This window comes from Rhinolophus ferrumequinum, chromosome 8 (assembly GCF_004115265.2).
Source record: "Rhinolophus ferrumequinum isolate MPI-CBG mRhiFer1 chromosome 8, mRhiFer1_v1.p, whole genome shotgun sequence".
In the NCBI taxonomy this organism is placed as follows: Eukaryota; Metazoa; Chordata; class Mammalia; order Chiroptera; family Rhinolophidae; genus Rhinolophus; species Rhinolophus ferrumequinum.
The window spans coordinates 5,567,484-5,588,556 of NC_046291.1; the positions used below are offsets into that span (position 1 = coordinate 5,567,484).

At 51.0% G+C, this 21,073-nt stretch overlaps 1 protein-coding gene across 4 annotated transcripts in view; it reads right to left on the reverse strand.

Annotated features, from left to right (window-relative positions):
* The window catches only part of DGKD (diacylglycerol kinase delta), a 100,180-nt gene that overhangs the window by 29,674 nt on the left and 49,433 nt on the right, over positions 1 to 21,073 (reverse strand). For 3 of the 4 annotated variants that reach the window (XM_033111880.1, XM_033111879.1, XM_033111881.1), the window contains 6 exons: positions 3,945 to 4,049; positions 3,543 to 3,675; positions 2,612 to 2,718; positions 2,113 to 2,238; positions 1,887 to 1,989; positions 1,073 to 1,235 (listed from right to left, as the gene is read on the reverse strand). In XM_033111880.1, coding sequence (XP_032967771.1) covers positions 1,073 to 1,235; positions 1,887 to 1,989; positions 2,113 to 2,238; positions 2,612 to 2,718; positions 3,543 to 3,675; positions 3,945 to 4,049 — 737 coding nt within the window. Of the gene's footprint in view, positions 1 to 1,072; positions 1,236 to 1,886; positions 1,990 to 2,112; positions 2,239 to 2,611; positions 2,719 to 3,542; positions 3,676 to 3,944; positions 4,050 to 15,119; positions 15,141 to 21,073 lie in introns of those variants that run through there. The other variant, XM_033111882.1, reaches the window with a different exon arrangement.

A 21,073-nucleotide genomic window follows, 5' to 3' on the forward strand; every position in this document is an offset into this window, starting at 1 on the left:
TTCTGCCCACGGCATGCGATCCTCCTTAGGTTCCCTGCCCAACACCATTTCACAGCGTTCGTCCAACACCCTTGGTGCCACATTGAGTGAACCTGTTTGGTATACTGTGACAAGAGCTGGATTGTGTGATCCCTACACTGGCCTCTTTTGTTAACTAAAATGATTTCTTTATGAACCCAGCAGAGAATGTGCTTGCATGTCATTCAGTTACTGAGGCTATCTGCGGAGTGCCGCCTCTGAGGAAACAGACTAGAAAGCCGCCATTTGTGACGTTTCCTTGCTGCCAGCAGGAGAACCAACACACAAGGCCCCCAGGGGTGTTGTCTCCGCCCGGCACCCAGGCTCTTGTGAAAGCAGCCCCTGCTCCAAAAACAACACCCTCCTCGGAGCCACCCAGGAAAACACGCAGCGAGAACAGGATCTGCAAGCACTTCCCACTACACATGTCTGGGGTGACCTCCCGAACAAGCCAGGAAGCTCTTACAGCCCCGACTTTGAACTGCTGCTTGCAAACGGGGAAGGAGCTAGTTCAAATGAGAAAATTGACGGAAGCAAATGTTTTCCACAAACCTGTAAAATGTACAAAACTAGAAAGGACACACATCAGCTCTCCAGCTAGCTGATAAAGGTGTAACTACTGTGCCTGCCGCACCAGCCCTCGCACATCTGCATGTGTCACTGTGCCCGTCCAGTGAGCGATCTCTTGTGGCCTCCAATGTGAAAAATCTCTGTTCTGGCCGCACTGGAGGAAGCAGCCACGCAAAAAAACGAGGCAGGTCTGTAACTACCGACGTCAGAACACGTCCACAGCACGCCACACGGTGGCAGGGGACACATGACTACATGTGATTTAAAAATGTGTGCATACACACGTTTGGAAGCTGGACGGACACGCACCTCTATTTAGAGTGGGTACCTCTGTGGGTGGAATTTGGCGAGGGGATGATTCAAGAAAGACCACTTTTATTTCCTGTTTTAAAATGTCCCTATCGTTGATCCTTTTTTAATAAACATGCATTATCTTCAAAGTTTTTTTAAACTGCAAGCAAGACATATTCCACAAGCTTCCTACCCGAGGTGCGGTCCTCCGTTCATGAGGTCAAAGACCTGGGCAGGGTTCAGCAGCTGTTTGAATCTTCTGAGGAACTTCACGCCCTGGTTATCCCCGCTTTTTGAATTGACAAAGACCAACAAGGGGCTTGTGCAGGACGGAGGGCATGTGGCCTTCCAGAAGCCTGGAGGGAGGATGGGAGAGGATGGAAGAGAACGTGAAAGCCGTGAGGCCTGAGGGACACTCTTCATCGTGCAGGAAGCGGGCACGCCCGAGGGCCCGGCAGCTCCCAGGTGCACGCCCAGGAACCACAAGAGATTCGTGAGCACATTTCCACAGCGCAGTCCCCCCAGAGGGAAGGAGTCCCCACCCAATGTGACTTCACATTTACAAGGATGCTGAATTTCAGAAAGGCCGCGCCCCACATGCTCTGGCTTTCCCTCTTGTTCTAAACCTGGAAGAAGTGACTTCCTGAGACACGTGCGTGTGCCCCAGTCTGCCACCTTCCCGCCAACACCTGGTAACACACATCATCAAATGCCACCCAGACGAGTGAGGCAGGCATGGAACTGTGTGCTAATCAGCCGGCTGAGTCTCAGACAGCAGACCAGACCCGTCCCCTTTCAGTAAGGAACCAGCCTCAAGTCCTCAGCGGGCCCAGTGGCCATCGGGACACCCTTCACCGCCTCTGTACCAACTCCTCGCCCCGACGAAGGGGCCTGACCTCGTCCTGAGCACGTCACAATCACCAGCACAGCCTGTTCTAGCGTGGGGGAGGAGAAAGCGCGGAGAGGGAAGCACGAGGAAAGGGACAGGCCAGGAGCGCGGGACCCACCGTCGGAATCGATGCTGTTGAGCGCCGTGGGCGGGATGACAGACACCTTACACAGGCCCAGCGGGCACTTGGTCAGCAAGGACTCCTTACACGCCGTGTGCACCTGAAACAAGCACCCACGGGCACGGGGTCACAGCCCCTCACACACACCGCGACGCCGGGAGGAGTGGGCTGCATTGCAGTGCCCACCGGGGCATTTCCCAGAGCCCCCGCGGGCCGCACTCACCGTGACCTTGCACCAGAGGCAGCGCCAGTCCTGCAGGCGCAGCACGCTGCCGCAGGTCTTGTCACACACCGTGCACTTGGCGCTCACGGGCAGGTTCCCCTCCAGCCACTGGTGAGGCATGGCAATCTGCAGACCAAGCAGACGCGCTAGGGACGACCCCGCCCCACCCGGCCCAGGAGCCCGCGGGCAGAGATGCTCCCGAATGAACTCAGCCAGGACACTGTTCTCCACACAGGCAGAGGGAGGCGGGGACTGCAAGGGGCTGCCCCACGCACGGCTCCTGCCCCGGGTGCAGCATGCATGACTCCTGGGGACGGGGCAGAACTCGGCAGGACAGAGGCCACCCGGAGCCCCCCAATACAGGGCGGGAGCAACTCAAACCCGTGAGAAGAGACCTGAGCACAGGCCAGTGGGGGCGGCAGAGGGTCTATGGCCTGGGCACCGGGTGCCGGCACGAGAAGAGGACGGCCATGCAGGGTCGGCGGCCCCCTGAGCCTACCCCGTCCTCGTCCTCAATGATGTCCTTCCCGATGGAGGCCAGCGTGGTCCACTTGCAGTTATTGGTCGCGCGCACAGCACACCGCTTGTGAGCCTTGAACTTGCACACTGTGAGAGAATGAGACATGAACCGTCGAGCCACTGCCCGTGCTTGGAGACACTCTGGAGGAACTGCCCGGTATTTTCTGGGGAAGTTGCACTGAACACACAGCACTCCCCATTATAAGCTAACTACTGGGGTACGCGCAGGCACTGGGCACGGTGACACTACATGCCCACTACAGCCAGGAGTCAGCAGACTTTCTGGGAAAGGCCAGAGAACAACCAGCTCCGGCTTCGTGGGCCATGCACGGTCTCCGTCCCAACGGCTCAACCCCCGCCGAAGCACAAGGACCGCCATGGGCCATGCTTCACGTACAGACACTGAAGTTTAAATGTCACGTGATTTTCTGTGCCACAAAATCATGGTCTTCTCTTGAGTTTTTCCAACCATTTAAAAACGTAAAACCATTCTAAACTTCACAGGCCAAGTAAAAGCAGGCAGCAGATGGGATCTGGTCCGGGGGCCACCGCTGGCCTTTCTCTGCTCCTGCCCACACACTAAGCCTGCCCTCTCCATCCGGAAGACAAATGTTAGTCCATAACCCAATCTACCCAGAGGTGGGGGCTGACTACACGGGGGGCCAAAAGACAGTTCCAGCCCCTTTTCTCTCTGTGTCCTCTAGTCTCCTCTCCGTGTCTCCTCATCACCACTTCCCCTCTTTCCCTTTGCTCCATTACTATAAAAAACTAACTTATTAAAGACTCCTCCGTGGGTACAATAAACCCACGGGGACACAGGAATCACTTGACTCCTGAGTGACTTGCGGTGGCCGTGTTTGGATTTCTAAGGTCGGGCTGCCTCTCCCAGCAGAATGACACATCATTCGTACCTTCACAGGACAGTCCGTGGGACGTGACCCCAGACAGGGCCTCGCGACACACATTGCAATAGGTTGGCCTCGCGTGGGAACAGGCGTACCAGTTGTGTGTCCCTGAGAAGTGGTCCATGCTGTACTGGGTCGGCTGGAAAAAGGAATAAGACGGCCCAGATGAGGCAAACCTCTGCCGTTCTTAACGTGGTAACTTGAACAGGTCACAGGGCCGTGTCCAGGAGAGGAGAGCAGGAGGTTCATGAAGGACAAAGGATGGGGTCACAGTCTGATGGGCGGCCTTACTTTACAAGCAACGTGCTAAGAAAGTAAGTTCCAGAACATACAGTCCACACACGGGAGAGACTCAGACGGCAGAAACTTAAGGAGAGGGCAACAAGAGGGGCTGCTTTTCTTTTTTACCTCAAAATGCTCCCTGTTCTGGACAGTCTTTAGAGCTGCAATCCAGTCTTCCATTTCTTTTCTGTTATCAGCACATAAGATGAGTTTCCTACACGGAGTGATGACCTAGAGAAAGGAACAACGAACACACTCAACACACCCACGGACGAAGGACAAATGCTAACAACTAGAAAAACATGCTGAAAACCTACTTTCACTACATGTGTTTTAATGAAAAATGACTGTTTAATTCAGTCATTCAATTGAACAGTCACGAAAAATCAAGAGCAATCTCAAACCAAAAATACAAGCAAATTTAGTTTATACATTCACCAAAAATCAACTTACATGGACATTTACGAACTACTTACTACCCAGACCCAGTAAGAAGCTACAACGTATAGGAAATTTTTTAAAAAGGAAAAGAAAACAGCTGTTGCTGCTCCGAAGAGCTCACAAATTGACACCCAGCACTCAAATCGTGCAGCGACAGTCTGGCCCAGGTTACTCTAGGAATACGAACAGCGTTTCACATGTACCATCCAGAACTGCTCTTGTATAAAACCGTCTGCTACTCTGCACCCGGCACCTGAGCAAATTACCTGGAAATGAGCTCGTGAGCCTGGTAATAAATAACCTGCAAATAAAAACGACACCCACCACATACAAAAAGTTTTTGTAAGTCAATAGAAAAAATCTTTCTTACAGAAAAAAGCCTACACGTTTACATTTCACAGGAGAAATACAAAATGGTAACTACATGAATAAAAAGATGTAACGACTCTAGTCTTCAGGGAACGTAAATGAAAATAGCAAATTATTTTCACCTAACAGGCTGGCAAAGCTGTAAGAGATGATAAACCAGAGCTGACAAAAGCACAGAAGTAAAAAGTTCTCCTCCAGCGATGATAGGAGGTAAACAGGGTATAAACTTCTTCGAGAAAAACCTGATCAAGTTTATCAAAAATTTTTGAAAGTTATAGCCTTTTACTTTTGTGTTGTAATGATGTAAAACAGCTCCGTAGTTCCCAAGTCAAATCCACAAAATAAGGTACAGTCAAAAGTCCTGTTTTATCTGTCCCCTCCAGTCTGGTTCCCCATCCCTCAAAGTAGCCCTAAAAGAATAAATTAAAAGTATGGTTCATCGTTCCATTTTTAAGATACACGCCAACGCATGTCTCTATTCCTATTCTGCCTTTTCAAACAGCAGCTACCGTAGACACGTTCTCCTCCTGTTCTTTTCCCCTTAGTTGTCCGCCCTACCCATCACTTCTCAGCAGCACAGAGCGCTTCCTCATTTTTTCTTACAGCCCCGCAGAGACCCCCCAGTGTGGAAGCACCAGAGACTACTCAGCCAGGTCCCCACCCATGGATTCAATGTCACTGAAAAGCCTTTCCCATGTCACATAGTGCCACTTGTACAGCCTTCACACGGGACCAGTGCTTCTGGGGGACAGATTCCTAGAAGTAGGTAGAACGGCTCCAACAGAGTAAACACATGTATCACTTGACTAGCTATTGCCAAGTTCCGCTCCACAGGGGCTGTGCCGTTTCTGCATTCCCCACAGCAGGGTTAGGAAAATGTCTGCCTCCCAGGGATTCACAATTAAACGCTATTTAACGTCTGGATTTCGGCCTACCGTATAGCTTTAATTTATTTTAGCAAGACCCAATTCAATGATTAGATGATCATGTTTCTGGCTCAGAAACTGTTTTATAGATTATCTCTTCTGTGATTTTCCACCACTACCTACAAAGCTTAATCACAGAAGGGGATAATTACAGCGGGGTCACAAAGGCACAGTACTGTTCATTCTTTCACGTAACCAAGGTAACTGGAATAACGACATGTAGGGGCCAGGCTGGGTGCAGCAAGAGGCAAAGCTCGCAGAGGGTGAGGGGAGCCTGAAAGACAGAGAACGGGAGCCTGAACGGGCTGAGTGCCCTCCTGCAGTGGGAGGTGGGAGCCACTCTCTCGGATGCAGCCCTTATCCTGGCACTGACACGCCCCTCTGCCCAGCAGATGCTTGCTGAGAGTCTGCGCTGGACGTGGGGTTCAAATCCATGACAGGCAGGGTCCTACTCACTAGAACTTACACTGGGGAGAGACAGGCAAACAAGAAAACAATTTCAGACACTGACACGCTCCGTGAAGACAAAGGGGTCGTGTGGATGGGCTGGTGGGTGTTTGGAGGGAAATGGGGGTCGGCCATGGAAGAGCTGACAACTGCCAACGGCCTGGGGTTGCTGTGTCAAGCATTTGCATCAGTAACTATAGGGTCTCAACAAACACTATTATTCACTACAGGGTGAGTCTTAATATTTGAACTTTTATCAGCATAATAATACAGTTCCAGAAAGATAATGCACTTTATTTTGCATACCTTGGGGATTACATCAGGAGTTATGCAATATGATGTTTACAGAAGAGAACAATGAGGTTTTTCATGTCCTGGTCTATTTCAGGCCTTGTTTCTACTACTCCCGTGACAACCTGTACAAGACAAGGCCCACATTACTCCAGAACTCGGCTACGCCGACTGAGCAGGTAGAGCTTTGGGTCCTCCATCTTCCATGTGCTGAAGGAAAGAGTCTACTGGGACAGCTTTAGGGGCACTGGCCACCACGTTACAGACAAAACTCGTCTGTCTCAAGACGGTGAGCTAATGACAGAAATGATCGCCGATGGCATTTCCTCAATCTGTGCATCACTCACAAGGCGTAAACGCCGAGCAACAGATAAATGTCCAAGAACCGGGTTTGCAGCCTGTTTTAGAAGCTCTTCCTTGTGCCGTCGGAAGCCTCCGACACGCGTGGCTCTGAACCCCACCTGGCCACTGAATGATTGGGAAACGTGGGTAGACTGTTTTCATTTCCCTTCTGGCAAAAGGGATGACAGAAGCTACCTGACAGAGCTGTGATGGGATTGAATGGGACCAAACATGGAGAGGACCAAGCACGGGGCCCAACAGGGTTCAGGACACACCCTGGTCTGCAGCCCTGACAAGCTGTGTGACGTGGAGCAGCTGCCATCCCTCCCTGTGCCTCCATTTGCTCATCTGAAAACTGGGGCTGTTAATGGTGACGTCACGTCCTAGCCGGTTGTGAGGTTTAGGGCAGGGACCACGTACGGTGCTGAGAACAGCGCCTCGCACTGCTCCTCCAGGGGCTACTTCAGGCTCTGGGTCCTAATGTGGGGTATCAGCTGTTTGACAGAAGCAAAAGGGGCTCTTCCCTGTGGACACCAGCTTCCTGACACCGTTCTGGCGCCAACAGTCCACCTCTCAGATCATGAACTTCGTCATAGGATAAAAAAATAAATCAGTTTCTGCCTCTCTCCAACCACACTCTGCCACCTTTGAGAGAGAATCCACGTTTCTTAGCTGCCAACAGACTGGTCATGACTCCATCTCCTTGGAAGGCTTCTCCTCACTGGGCCTCCTGCAGGCCTTCCTGCTCAGGGGGAGCCCCCCAGACACCAGGCAGCCGTCCCGCACACCGCGGGGCCCAAAGCGTGCGATAAGTGAGGGTGGGAGGGCCTCCCCAGGAGGAAAGGCAAGTGGGAGGCTGTTTCCAAGTCAGATGTCTTGACAGGGCTTCCTATTCAATCCCTTGACTTTGGAGAAGAGCTGGCAGGACAGGACCCAGGAGAGAAGCAGGGGCCACGTGAGACCTTCAGATTATTCCCTCGTGGCCATTCATCCAGTTCACCAAAGCAAAAAGAAGGTGGAATTCAGGGGAAACGCTCTAAGGAGTAATAAGAGTGTCTCTTTGTTTGGACCACAGCCAATACTATAACTTCCAGAAACCAAGGAATTGTGCAAAAAAGCTAGAACTATCCCCCAAATCTAGCCCTCACACAGAAAAAGCTTCAGAGACCAAAAGAAATTTGTAAGGTAAGAAACGGCTCACATACCTAAATCAACCTAAAAGATAAATACCAATTAAAGTAGGGTAACACCAAGCACGTGACAGTGACGTCACAGAGATTCAACGGACCGGGATCCATGGCTGGGATAGCAGACCTGGTCCCAAGAGAGGTAGCAGAGCAGGACTATAGAGCAAGAAGACAGCTACACGGAAACCCACAAACTCGAGTGAGAAAAAGCGCACCCCACACCTTGAAGTCAGAAGGGCAAGAAACAGAGTGAAACAGAAAGGGAGGAAAAAGAGAGAAAATGGTAGAAGCGTTTCTCACATAATCCTCGAGGCAAGCTAGAGGAGCAATAAGCAGATTTAAATTCTTAGACTCTTGCTGAATTCTCCTGAAGGTGAAAGAATGTAAAAATCAGTAAGAAAAAAACAGACTGACTAACAACAAAATGAACAAGAGACCTGAACAGTTATCTCACCACAGTTATTTCACAGATGGCCAGTAAGGGACGTGGAAAGGTACTCAACATCATGAGTCATCTGGAAAGGGGAATTAAAACCTGTCACTGGGGCTAACTGAAAAAGACAGCTACACCCAGTGCTGGTGACGAGGCAGGACAAGTAGAACTCAGTGCTGGCGGGGATGCAGCTGGGTGCAACTGCTCTGGAAAACAGCAAGGCTGATTCTCATTCATTCACCCTATGGCTCAGAAATGCCACCGTACACCCAGCAGGGATACAAACATGCATCCTCATCGAGACACAGACAGGACTATTTGTGCATCACTACTCTGAACGGGCCTGCACTGCACACAACCAGCACTGACGGAGAGGCCAAATACACTGCAACACGTTAACACGATGTAATACCCCCCACGCAGCGCAGAGAACAACCCACCACTGCTGTGTGCCGTGACGTGATGAATTTGACAACACTGAGACAGAAGAAGATGACGTGTACAAATGACTACGAGACTGGCAGAGCTCTATTAAATGTTAGGAATTGAAATTAAATATTAAAGTGTTAGAAGTAGATCTTCAACATACGGAGAAGATGCTCAATCTCAAATTAAAATTATGAGACACCTTTTTCTCCACCAGATAGAGACCAATAGTGTGGCTACGTGCTCTGCTGACTCTCACATATTGCGGGGCGGGGGGGGGGGGGGTTAATACAGCTCCTATGAAGAACATCTGGTGAAACCTTGCAAACTTTAAAGTACACATCTTTGGCTTCACATCAGTACTTCTGTAGATTTATCCTACAAGTATGTCTCGTGCGAACTGATACACAGTATATAGCTCGTAAAGAAAAGATTGGAAACCATCAAATACTGCTGAGAGCAGTAGGGGACTGGCTGCACAGATTATGGCGCACTCCTGCGGTGGATACTACACAGCCACTAAAACACTGAAGCTACTTACTCTTCACGTACTTCTAGGGAACACCCTCTAAGATATATGGTTAAGTGCTCAAAGCAAACTGCGGGAACAGTCGGGTGTAGGGGACAGGCAATCCCAGTCACCTCAGAGGGGACCTGTGAGGGGCTGTGAAACTTACTTTATACCTTTTCATCCTTTTCATTTCTATACCACGTACATGGATTATCTATTCAAAAAATACTTTGAAACATAAAGCCTTAAGTTTAGAATATATGCTAAAGAAAAAAAAAAAAAAAGGCTTTAAAAATGTTCTAGTTGAAATAAGAATTTTTGCTCCTTTCCTTTCAAATAATGCTCTTCCAGGAGCTAAGAGAAAAGACCTAGCTGCTCCAAATGACTCGATGACACCCCAGCCAATAGGTACTTTCCGAATTACCCAAGACGGTTATTAAACCATGGTCGGGATCTTTGAGAAATCCATGAGAAAAAGGAGACATGCTGCAGACATACAGATGTGACGCTGAAATGGAGGAGAAGGTGGACTGTGGAATTATACACCTACCAGCTGATGCGACAGGGAAAGCGACAAAGAGGCTGTCAGACGCCAGGGCAGCCACCACGGTGGGGCACTTAGTCCTGGGAAATCTGCTAGGTGTTTACAGGCACTTGCTTGTTTCAGCTTCTCCACAATCTAGTGAAGTAGGAGGTAGCAAGAGAGGAAACTGAGCCCACCGAGCGACCTGGCCGAGGTCCCACCGCCAGCGCAGCAGGAGCCGGGAAGCAGGCAGGCTGGCCCCTGACCTCTGCCCAGCAGCGGCCTCCCACCTGGATTGCAGCACACAGCTGCGTGCGTAATGCCAGGAACGGAGGGGCCGAAGGCGGGGCGGATGGCACGCACCAAGAGCTCGCTCCTGCTTCACTCAGAACAAGCCATTTCCTTTCTGGCAGGAATACCGGCTTGGAGGATGAGCGCGAGGACAGTATGGCATCTCACTGAGTCATCTGACCGCTGCCCCTCCCACGCTGCCCAGGTTTCCCCAGAGTTCAAACCGAAAGGTAGAGGGGTAAGGTCTGGGGGACGATGATGAGGGCAGGTCGTGATTCACCAGAGACATCCTATCCAGTGAGTCCAAATATAAACGAAACCTTAAGGACAAAAGACCACGGTCCTGCAAACTGTCGTGCTGGAGCCACGGGCCAAACCAAACAACCTCAGCAGTAATGAACGTGGGGCCCTGGGCCTGGGGTGGTGCAACGGCCACGCCAAGCAGGCAGGGCGGGCACGCAGCCTGCACTGCGAGCTGCTCAGACACTCTTGCCGGTTTCATGGATCCAAAACAATGAAAGTAACCAATAGACTTCTGCTTCTGGGAAGATGGTTAGACATGCTTTTCCCTATTCCTCTGGCTAAGAACAACTAAAACCCTGGACATGAGATATGAAACAAGCCTGAGCAGCCTGAAGGGTGGAGAGAAGAGGGCAGGCAGACTAGGGGCCTTGGGGCCCCAGTGGTGAATTTCTTGGGTTCTGCCCAGGACACCCAGGATGGGCAGCTGAAGAAGTCGTAGCCAAAAACACCAATGGACACAGAAAAAACTTTAAAGCCCTCCAAAAGCCTGCCGTCTCTGCCAACAGGACCAGGAAAGGAGCAGCGTAACGAGACAGAAATCAACAGTAGTAGAGTAGCCAGTAACCACTCTACTCCAGCCAAACACCATGGAAAACCTGTGGCCTCCATGCCAACCCCTCCCGGCTGTAACCAGGTGCTCCAGCACCCCACTGGGTGGTGTCCACAGAAGGCCAAGGAGAGACATTCAGCCCTGCAGGCCACACACCCATGGTGTCAGAGGTAGAGGAAAATAAGCACAAGAAAGGGATTTAACATCATTAGCCCTTAAGGAAATGCTGGTTAAAATCACAATGCATATTACTGTACACTCATTAGATGACTAAAGTAAAAAACACCACCAAATGCTACAGAGGAAGTGGAGAAATTGGCTCACGTTGTTGGTGAGAATGGAAAATGGTGCGGCCACTCTGCAAAACAGTTTAGCAACTTCTTTAGAAACCAAACATGCAACTATGAAACAGCCCAGCAATTACACACTTGGGCATTTATCCCAAAGAAATGAAGACTTAGGTTCACACAAAAACCTCTCCATGCATGTTCAGAGCAGCTTTATTCGGAATCTGCCCCACTGGAAACAACCAGTGTCCTTCAGTGGTAAATGATTAAATACACTGTGGAACGCTCCTCGGTAATAAAAAGAGATAACGATCACGCACGCGACGCGAAGACCGGGAGGGAGCGCCCAGTTATGCGGAGTGCAAAGCGCCAATCCCAGAAGGTTCTGCACTGCGCCATCCCATTTATGGAACATTCTTGAGATGACCAAATACAGACATGGAGGACACATTAGTGGTTGCCAGGGGTTCAGGAGGGGGGTGGGCATGGCTACAAAAGGAACCGGGGTCCTGGTGGAGACAGAGACGCTGGGACCCTGACCGGCCCGTGTGGGCATCCTGGCTGCGACGCTGAGCTCCAGTGTGCAGGAGGCGACCACGGCGGGTAGCTGCGTCAAGGGCACCAAGGATGTCTGTGTTATTCTGTGTGAGTCTACAGTGATCTCCGAATACAAGGCTTCATTAAAACGAAGGAACCACAAGCAACAGTTCCTAACTTCTCATATGTTTAACTGGGAAAACTGGGAGTAACTCCAGAACAACGTGGTTATTTCTGAAGGCCACGGGCATCTTGTTCAAGTCCCGATGTAGGTAGCTCATGAAACGTCTGACTTGCCACGGAAACATTATGCGACACACCTTTGGCAGACATTCTTAAAGAACACCAAATCCTCTTGAATTCCTGGGTCCTGAGCCCGAGTGCACAGGGGGTCACGGAGCTGCTATCGGGCTCTGGCACGTGGCCTGGTACTCGAGCCGGCACAGGACAGAGCACCGGAAATGGCAGGACTCGTTTCTCCACACAACGGTGCTGAGTCGCCAGTGACACTATGCCTCCTGTCGGGGGGGCTGTGACCCACAGGTCCTGCTGTGACCCACACAGCACTGCGCTGCCGGGGGGGGCTGGCCCCAGCACCCCCTTCACAGCACGTGTGTTCCAGGAGCAACCAGAGTGCCGCCAACACAAGCTGCCTCCCCAGCTCCAGACCCGCAGATCCTGCGGCCCCCCAGGCAGGCCCCTGGGGGGCCCCACTCACACCTCAACAGGTCCTCATGCTGACTGCCCCCCACCCCCCTGGGAGGCCGCCGTTTGGCAACCATACCCTCACCTTCACCTCCAACCTATGTGAGTAGAGAAAGTACAAAAAACACGCAAACAAATGACAACACCAAACTCAGAATGGGGGTGACCTCCGGGGAGGGAAGGCAGGAGGGGGTGGGACAGGAAAGGGAAGACAGCACTCTGTGCATACCCATTTTCTTTCTCAGGCTGGGCAGTGTGTGTAGTTGTTCATTGTGTTACTTTCTGAATGCCTCAAATAGGCAATGATTTTTAAACTGTTAAATATGCTAAAATACCCAAGCCAGAGCTAGAGACACATAGCATGTCTCGTATTTATAGTTTATTAGATATTTATAGATGAGGTATGATCAAAAAGTATAGTGATTGTTTAAATTTTTTAAAATGTAAATTTTTTAAAATGTATTACAGTAAAAGACACATGGACATTGATCCCCCTCAAAATCCTCCCCTTTACTTCAAACATACTTATCCCATCACTCTTGCCACTTTCTGAAGCAGTTCTGGAAGTCCTCTTTCGTGAGTGTCTTTAGTTGTCCTGCTGTGGCTGCCCTGATGTCATGAATCGATTCAAAACGTTTACTTTTCATGGTCATTTTGACTTTGGGGAAGAGCCAGAAGTCGCACGGTGCCAGATCTGGTGAATAAGGTGAATGAGGACACACCGTAATGTTTTTATTTCACAGACGTTGCCGTACCAGAAGCAATGGGTGACACGGAGCCTTTTTCATTGTGAACAAAACATATGGTGAATGCTGCTGCCGAGTGCCATCCAACGGTAAGGCGGGGATCTTCAATATGGGAAATGGCGCATCAAACCTTAGTAATAGCATGTGACAAGTTTCAGCTCGGTGCAGTTGGGTGTGAGCTACGGTTGAGAGAAGGTGTATTTTAAAATGTGCCATAAATCATCCTCCATCAGGACAACGCTCCGTGTCACACATCACTTCTGGTTTTTGGCAATTTCTGTTAAATAAAAACATTACAGTGTGTCCTCCTCCCCCTTATTCACTGGATCTGGCACCGTGCGACTTCTGGCTCTTCCCCAAAGTCAAAATGATTCAGGACATCAAGGCAGTCACAACAGTGTAACTAAAAACACTCATGAAAGAGGACTTCCAGAACTGCTTCAGAAAGTGGCAAGAATGATGGGATAAGTGTGTTCAAAGCAAGGGGGAGTATTTTGAGGGGGACTGATGGCAACGTGTCTTTTACTGTAATAAGTTTTTTTAATTTAAACATTCACCATATCTTTTGATCATACCTCGTATATGTGTCTGGGTGCATATATAGCATGTACAGTTTATTGCACATATAAATGTACAGTTTCCCTGTATGTCTAGTCTAGCCTTACAGAAGGGAATGGGTCACCCTGAAGCCATGTGATGGATTCTGCTGGTAAAAGTTGGCGCGGGAATTGGGCGGTGGGGGTGGGGGGGAATGACTCCACAGCCGGAACTTGGTACTCAGGCATGCATCCACTCACCATACATACCGCCTGCTCCAGGCCTTCCCATGGCAGGTACACACTTGGCAGACTCCATGGGCTGCCATGCATTTCGTGGCAGACACGACTGTGCCTAATTTGCCTCTCAAATTTCTTGGAGTAGATCCATGGATCCCAAGGAGCTGGCTGAGTGTGTGAAAATAAGGGGGTGCTTTATGAAGGGAGGAAGGGGGAGGTACTGGCTAGACTGCTCAGAGGGAAGCTTTTAGAGACCAACAAACAGCCTTTTCTCCCAACACACCCCCTCCCCTGACTCACTTGGGTGACAGCCACCGGAAGCTAACATAAAAACCTGGAAACTTCCTTTTTGAGGATCCTCAAAACACACAGAGATCCGTGCCCTGCTGCTCAAAGGACAAGCCAGCTCAGTAAGCCTCAGTGAGGGTACAAGCATGTGGCACAGAGGGGCAGGACAGCGCAGCAGTGACAATAGACTGAGACATCACAGAGCCGCTGGTGCAAATGATCTGTCTCTCTAACCCCAGCTTCTTAACCTGCAAAATGGGTATAGTGCCTGGTCTGCCTTTGGGTCGCTCAGGGGCAAAGGAGACAGGCCATTATTGCTGCCGGCTGCGGGAGCCATCACCTGTGCCTTCCAGGACAACAAAGGTCAGGGCGTACGAGACGATGCGAGAGACAATGGCTGGCTCCCCAGGTGCTCCTGCAGTGAAATGGCAGTCACGGCAGACGCCTGGGCCCTGTGGACACGGAGCAGCCCGTGTGGGCATCTGGTCAGCAACTGCCTGAAGCACCGTCCAACGTCACTGAGCAACAATCATCCTCATGTACAGCAGTATGAGCGGGGTGAGCGCTTCACCTGGGCAGGCTACGTCCAGGTCCCCAGGGCAGCTTTAGGGTGAAATTTCTCCTGGAACAAAGCTCAGACAATGGGAAGTCATCACAGAGAAGCTTCCCCGGCCTGCGGGCTTTCTAGCCAGGCAGGGACCTAAGAATGTTTCTAGCATATGGGTGACGTCATACCCTGAAGCCTACGGCTTTAAAAATCCCAGCCTCCCGCGTGTAAGAAACACAAGGCAAAAATGAACCAACCAGAGGCTTACCTAACCCACAATTCCTTCCAGTTCCTTCACTGTAAATCCTGCAGTTTAAGGTCTTTCCCACACAGCTTTCTGCGGACTTATCACCCACCATCACCTGGAACTCTTACCTGCAGATCTCCTCTGCTTCACAACATTTTCCAACCGCTCAAAATGGATCAGCATTGAAGTGGCCCAACAAAAACAGAGTTTTAAAATCGATATACGAGAACCCGTGGCCCACGGAAGCAGACCTCAGACGCCGGAGAAACAAAGCAGGCCCATGTAGGTCAGCCACTGACCACAAGAGGAGCAAAGGAGAGTTCGGGGCAGGATCAGGACCCTGGAAGCCTCCCCAGCCTGCAGAGCTTGGAAAGGTGGCCGAGAACAAGCATCTGGCACGCTCGGTAATTTCTGTCACGTCCTGTTACTCACATCCTGCTGGTCAGACGCTGCCTAAAATGCTAGGCTCGTGCACACGAGTCCCCTCCATGAAGCCCCCTGAGACACAGACTATTCAAAACAGCTGGATGTGCGTAGACAGCGGACTTCCTCAGGGAGTGCCATACGAAACACAAAAATAGACACCACGCACCCAGGCTTCCCGCGGTGCCTGTGAAGAGGCAGCCCCAGGATACAGGCCCAGATCTCCAGGCACTCAGCTCCGCCTGCTGCCCAACCCCGGGAGGAGACCCGGCATGAACTGCTGATGGCACGCTTTCCTCCCTGAGTCTGTACCCCACCTCCAGTCTCAGGGCCGCTTTGGGGTAAAAGGGGGTCGCCACCAGCACAGCTATAGACATGCTGAGGGGCCCGTGGCGCACAGTCCCCACCCCCAACCCCCGAGGACACTGGCCACCAGCAACGCAGGACGCCCAGGCAGGGAGCAAAGCCAACTGAGCAAGAAATTAAAATCACAGATTTAAAAAAGCAACGAAAAGTAAAATGAAGCAAGAAGTAAAAGTAATACCTAAAATGGAAACGTGACAAACATATTTAGGGCTGTTCATCTATTCAGTATTTCAACAGTGCTTCATTAGGCTTTGAAATGTGCTCAGTGTCTGGGAAACTTTAGCGACCAGAGCGCGCCCTGAGAGGGGTGGAGGAGAGCCCCTGGGGGGGGGGGGGTCCCATCACCCACAAAGGGTACCAGGTGTGGAGATGGTGCCCCAGAAGGCGTTTCCCCACCAGCAGGCACAAAAAGAGCACAAAGAAGGCAAAATACAAACAAACAAAACCTAGCAAATCTCAATGCACTCGAAACAACCTAAATCTCCCAAAACTGGGGTGTGGTGAAATACATTATGACAAAATCATGTATCAGTATACTTTATAGCCAGTTTTTAAAAGGATGATGAGAGTGCATATTTACAGACACAGATGTTCACAATGTAATACATTTAAAAAGCAGGTTATAAAGTAGGATGCGTATAATTGATCCCACTGTTTGTAAAACTAAATTATATGTACCGATCCTCACAGGAAAATGCCTGAAAAACCATTAGGGTATACCAGGCTTTTCCTACTTCGGTGCTACTGACATTTTGGGCCAAATAATTCTTTGTTGTCTCCCACAACAACACTGTAGGGTGCTAAGCTGAACCCTGGACATGCCAGCAGCACGCGCTTCCCGCCTCCCGCTCGCCTCCCGCTCCCCTCCTAGCCCTCACAACCCAAAATGTCTCTGCCCAACGTCCTCTGTGGGCCGATCTCATTTCCCCATCCCCTTATCCCACCCATGTTTGAGAACCACAGGTCCCCATAATAGTGTTTATGTCTAGGATCTCAGAGAAAAGACTTTTGAGTGTTGTTTGTTTGTTTTGGTTATGGTACTTATTCATGATGAACATGTTATTTGTATTAAAAAGTGAACAGAAAACAATCTTAGTCTTGGTAAAACATTACAAGTGTTTTTGCTATAGGCAATGTTTGAGTTGCAGCAAACCCTCACATTCCATGCAAGTACACAATAAAAACAGTAAGTCTCGTGGAAAAGGATGAGGCAATTCTAATAAAAACACTAGTGATAAGGAAATGCTACAGTAAATATCGGACTTGACCATCTAAAAGAGCGAAGGAGCCTGGTGCGTGCATGGGCTACAGCTCGGTTACGAGTTATGCGCAAAAGGCACAGAGGTCTAAGACACAAGAAGCGATTCCCAGGCAGAGCGTGGAGGCATCCATCCGCGGCTATGCTCCTCCTTGGCAGGCCTCGTCCTGCAGCTGGTATCTGGCTTTCAGCTGCTGGGCCAGTGCCTTTTGTTACAGAAACACAGCACAGCAGAAAGGACTAACTGTATCTCCTCCTTGGCTACTGCACAGAGGGAACGACGCGCTCCAAGCCATTAGCTCAAACACCTGGGTTACTATTAGCCCAGTGATCATGAACTCTAAATCCAAGTCCCCTGGCAGTGGGTCTCCAAGGGGCATAAGGATGGAGGGAGCAGGGTAGAAACACACCAGCAATCTTAAATCCGGCCACCACCACGCTGTCATGATTTATCTGCTTTTATCTGGGATGGTTTGATGGTAAACCTGCATACACCCAAGTGCACCTACGGTCACATTACAGTTAACAAGCATCGGGGAGGGAGGGGAAGACAGGGGAGGCGAGAGGAGGGGCTCGTAAGCAACCTCTGCAGCCCAGGTCAGCCACGTACTTCTCTGACCACTACAGGTCAAGTTCATTCGGCAGTAAGGGCCCCAGTAAGACCTCCCCAAGCACAGGGGCCCAAGGTGAGAACACCCACACCCCCATGTGCTGACTCACCAGGTGTCCACCCTGGAGGCCAAGCCTCGGGCATGTCTTTACTGCTAAGCTGACCTCAATGCCACTTGCACACGCCCCACACACCGTAGGTAAACCTCGGCGTGGCTACCAGGCAGCAGGCTATGCAGCCAGAACACGGAGGAAACACCAAGGGGCAGACAGGTGCACCAGGAATTGATGGACGGGCACATCCACATCACAGCACTGCTGAGGGAGGGGGGGAAGGAGGCGGATTTCGAGGCGGGACACAGCCTGGAAAACTGGAAACTGACCTCTCCGGTGGGAGGATTCGGGGACTTGTTTCTGTTCCTTCTGGTTTTCTGTATTTTCTAAATTTTCTACAGTTATGAGTTTTAAAATATATCCTTTTTTTCCTACAAAATCAACATCTGGGACAAAAAAACAAACACTAGCTGCCTGCACAACTAGCATTTTGTCCTTCTGCCTTCCAACCCGTCCCTGCTGTTCCAGATGCCCCTCGGTTGGTCAACCTCCACAGGACACTCCCACTGCCCCGAGGATGGGGATGTCACTGGGGGAGCTCCGGGGACACTGTCTGAGGGGATGGAACGGCGGCCACCTCCTCCCAGTGGCTTCTGCACCGAGGGGAAGCCTGGGTCTCTGCCCACTGCTGGGCCCTGGTCTTTCCAAGGAGAGGAAAGCAAACCCTTCCCAGGTGTAAACCACTGTTATCTGGCTTTTCTGTTAAACATCCCAAGCCCCATCCTCACCCTCTCCAGGCACAGAAATGGCATCTGCTTTACCCTCCAGGTAAATGTCTCGACCTGCTTCGTTAGATGAGAACTGAAAACTCTCTACTCGGACAACACCACCAAGGCAGCCTGATAACAAACAGGAAGGTTGAAATAACACCACCGCAGATCAAATCTGAGGACCCAGTTACGTCAGGGCTGGACACACGCCGCCTGCCACCTGCTCTCTAAACACAGCTCTATGGGAACACAGCCACACGTGCTCCCGTGCGCACGACGGCGAGAGAGACCCCCAGCCCGCAGGCCCGCGACAGACGCTGGCTGCTAACCTCTGAGGTCGAGTCGGAAGAGCACGGGCAGAATCAGGTGTGGAGCTGTTCGATGCCATGTGCTGCAGGCAAGACGCACTGTGCCCACGAGGAGGGGTCTCCGTTCCCTTCCCAGAGGAACCCGAGTGCCTGGCTGGTCGTACAGGCTCAACCGATACTCACGGGACTGAATACTTCCCGTTTACGTGAAGGGTCAGCTCTGACAACTGTGCGTGTGTACTCACCCCCACTACACAATTCAGAATGAAAAGCTTCATCAACGTGAAACGTGATGCACACTTCAGCACAACTCCCCTAGCACACCCCTATTTCACACCCCTATTTCACGGGGGATAGTTCACGGCACACCCCTATTTCACGGGGGATAGTTCACGGCACACCCCTATTTCACACCCCTATTTCACGGGGGATAGTTCACGGCACACCCCTATTTCACGGGGGATAGTTCACGGCACACCCCTATTTCACACCCCTATTTCACGGGGGATAGTTCACGGCACACCCCTATTTCACACCCCTATTTCACGGGGGATAGTTCACGGCAGTGTACCCTGTGCACTAAGGATTCCCATATCATCTAACCTGACTGTGATTCCGTCTGGGAGCTAAGCTGTCTGGACAACCACGAGGACCCACGCTGAGGCCACCCAGCTACCTGGGTGAGGACACTCTCAAGCTTTGCTCCCGGCCAAGAACGAGGCCGGCGGAAGCAGAATCTGCCCCTTACCACTCCCTTCGCCGGGGAACAAACCTGGCGGTAACTCCTCGCAGGTGACCCACCATGCAAGACAAAAGGGGCAGTCATCTCTGCCCCAGAACTAAGTCAGTCTCAGGGAAAAGGTCTTCAGACCTGTTATTGGTGCATTAAAAAGAAAAACAGCCACAATGTGAAGGTTTTCCAATTTAATGGTTGTGAGGCAAAGCTGTAGGAAGAGACAAGAGGAAGAGCTGAGCTGCTTCTCTTCAGAGACCAATCGTCACGCGGTCCTACTCAGGTTCAGCCGGAAGGTGAGGTCACAGAACCTTGCACGTGCCCGTAACTGTACAACCATTGGTTCTAACACCATTTCAGACACTGAGGAATGGACGCTCAGAGAGGACAGGGGACGGCCCAAAGCCACACCGCTTGGAGGAAGGCCAGAATATAGCTGGTCAACTCACTACGTCCAGGGTACAGAGTGGCCGTGGAGCGCCCTCTTGGAGGGACTGGGTGCCCAGCCAACGACACTCGTGGTTTGGGGAAGCCGTGAGTGCCAGCACGTGCACACAGCACACTTATCAGCATGGGAGCCTGTGTCCTTCGTATCTCCACCCAGGAGGGAGAGGACCCTGAGGGGCAAGGCTGCTGTCCTCGGCTCCAGGCTCCCACACCTGACCTCTGCAGCTGCTGCAGGTGCACAGTGCCAGCCCTCAGCTGCAGCAGGGGACCAGGGGACCCGAATGGAGCACACAGCTCAGAGGTGGCCAGTCCAAATCAGCCTGGCTTCTAACTCCCCGCCCGATTGATATCCTCAGTCAGCATGCCATGTAAGTGGTCCAGGAAAGGGGATCGCAGAACACATTCCCGTTGGGCAGGTCGGCCACACCCCAGGTCACTGCCTTTCGGGATGACCCTGCTCATCTATGACCACCCTTCCATGCTTCAGGCACTTTACCTCTTTCCTCTGACCAAACTTCCTGTATTCCTCTGCTATTTCAAGTATGTCAAACAGGAAGTCATTCCAACCACAAGATTTAACATTTTAAAAAACCAAAACAGAAAAAGGTTGCAAACATTTTTACCCTTGGCAAACCCTGACTCGGAGGGTCGGTCTACCAGGGCTGGGGACAAATCACCAGATATTTGAACAGCCACAGCGGGAGGCAATGGCACCTGGGTCGGCCGGGGCCAGCTGACCTGACTCAGGAGCCACCTCCCTTTGTCATGGACCAGCTATGACAGTCCCTTGTGAATGGAGGAGACAGAAAAGCTCCCCAGAGATGCCAAAGGATAGAGACACAGCAACAGCAAACCAATGAATCCAACAAATATTTACAGGATGCCTGCTTTGTGCCAGGTGTGGAGAGAGTCAACAAACCCCAGCACACCCTTTCTCTCCTGAAGTTTACACCTCTCCCTCCAACAAACAGACATCGGTGCGGAAAATGTCTGTGTAGACATAAGAAACAAGAAAACCTGAAGAGCTTATATCCATTAAAAATGTTATTTCATTATCAGAAAATTTCAAAGGTATTATAAAAACCTTCCCCCCAAAAAACTCCACACTTAGACA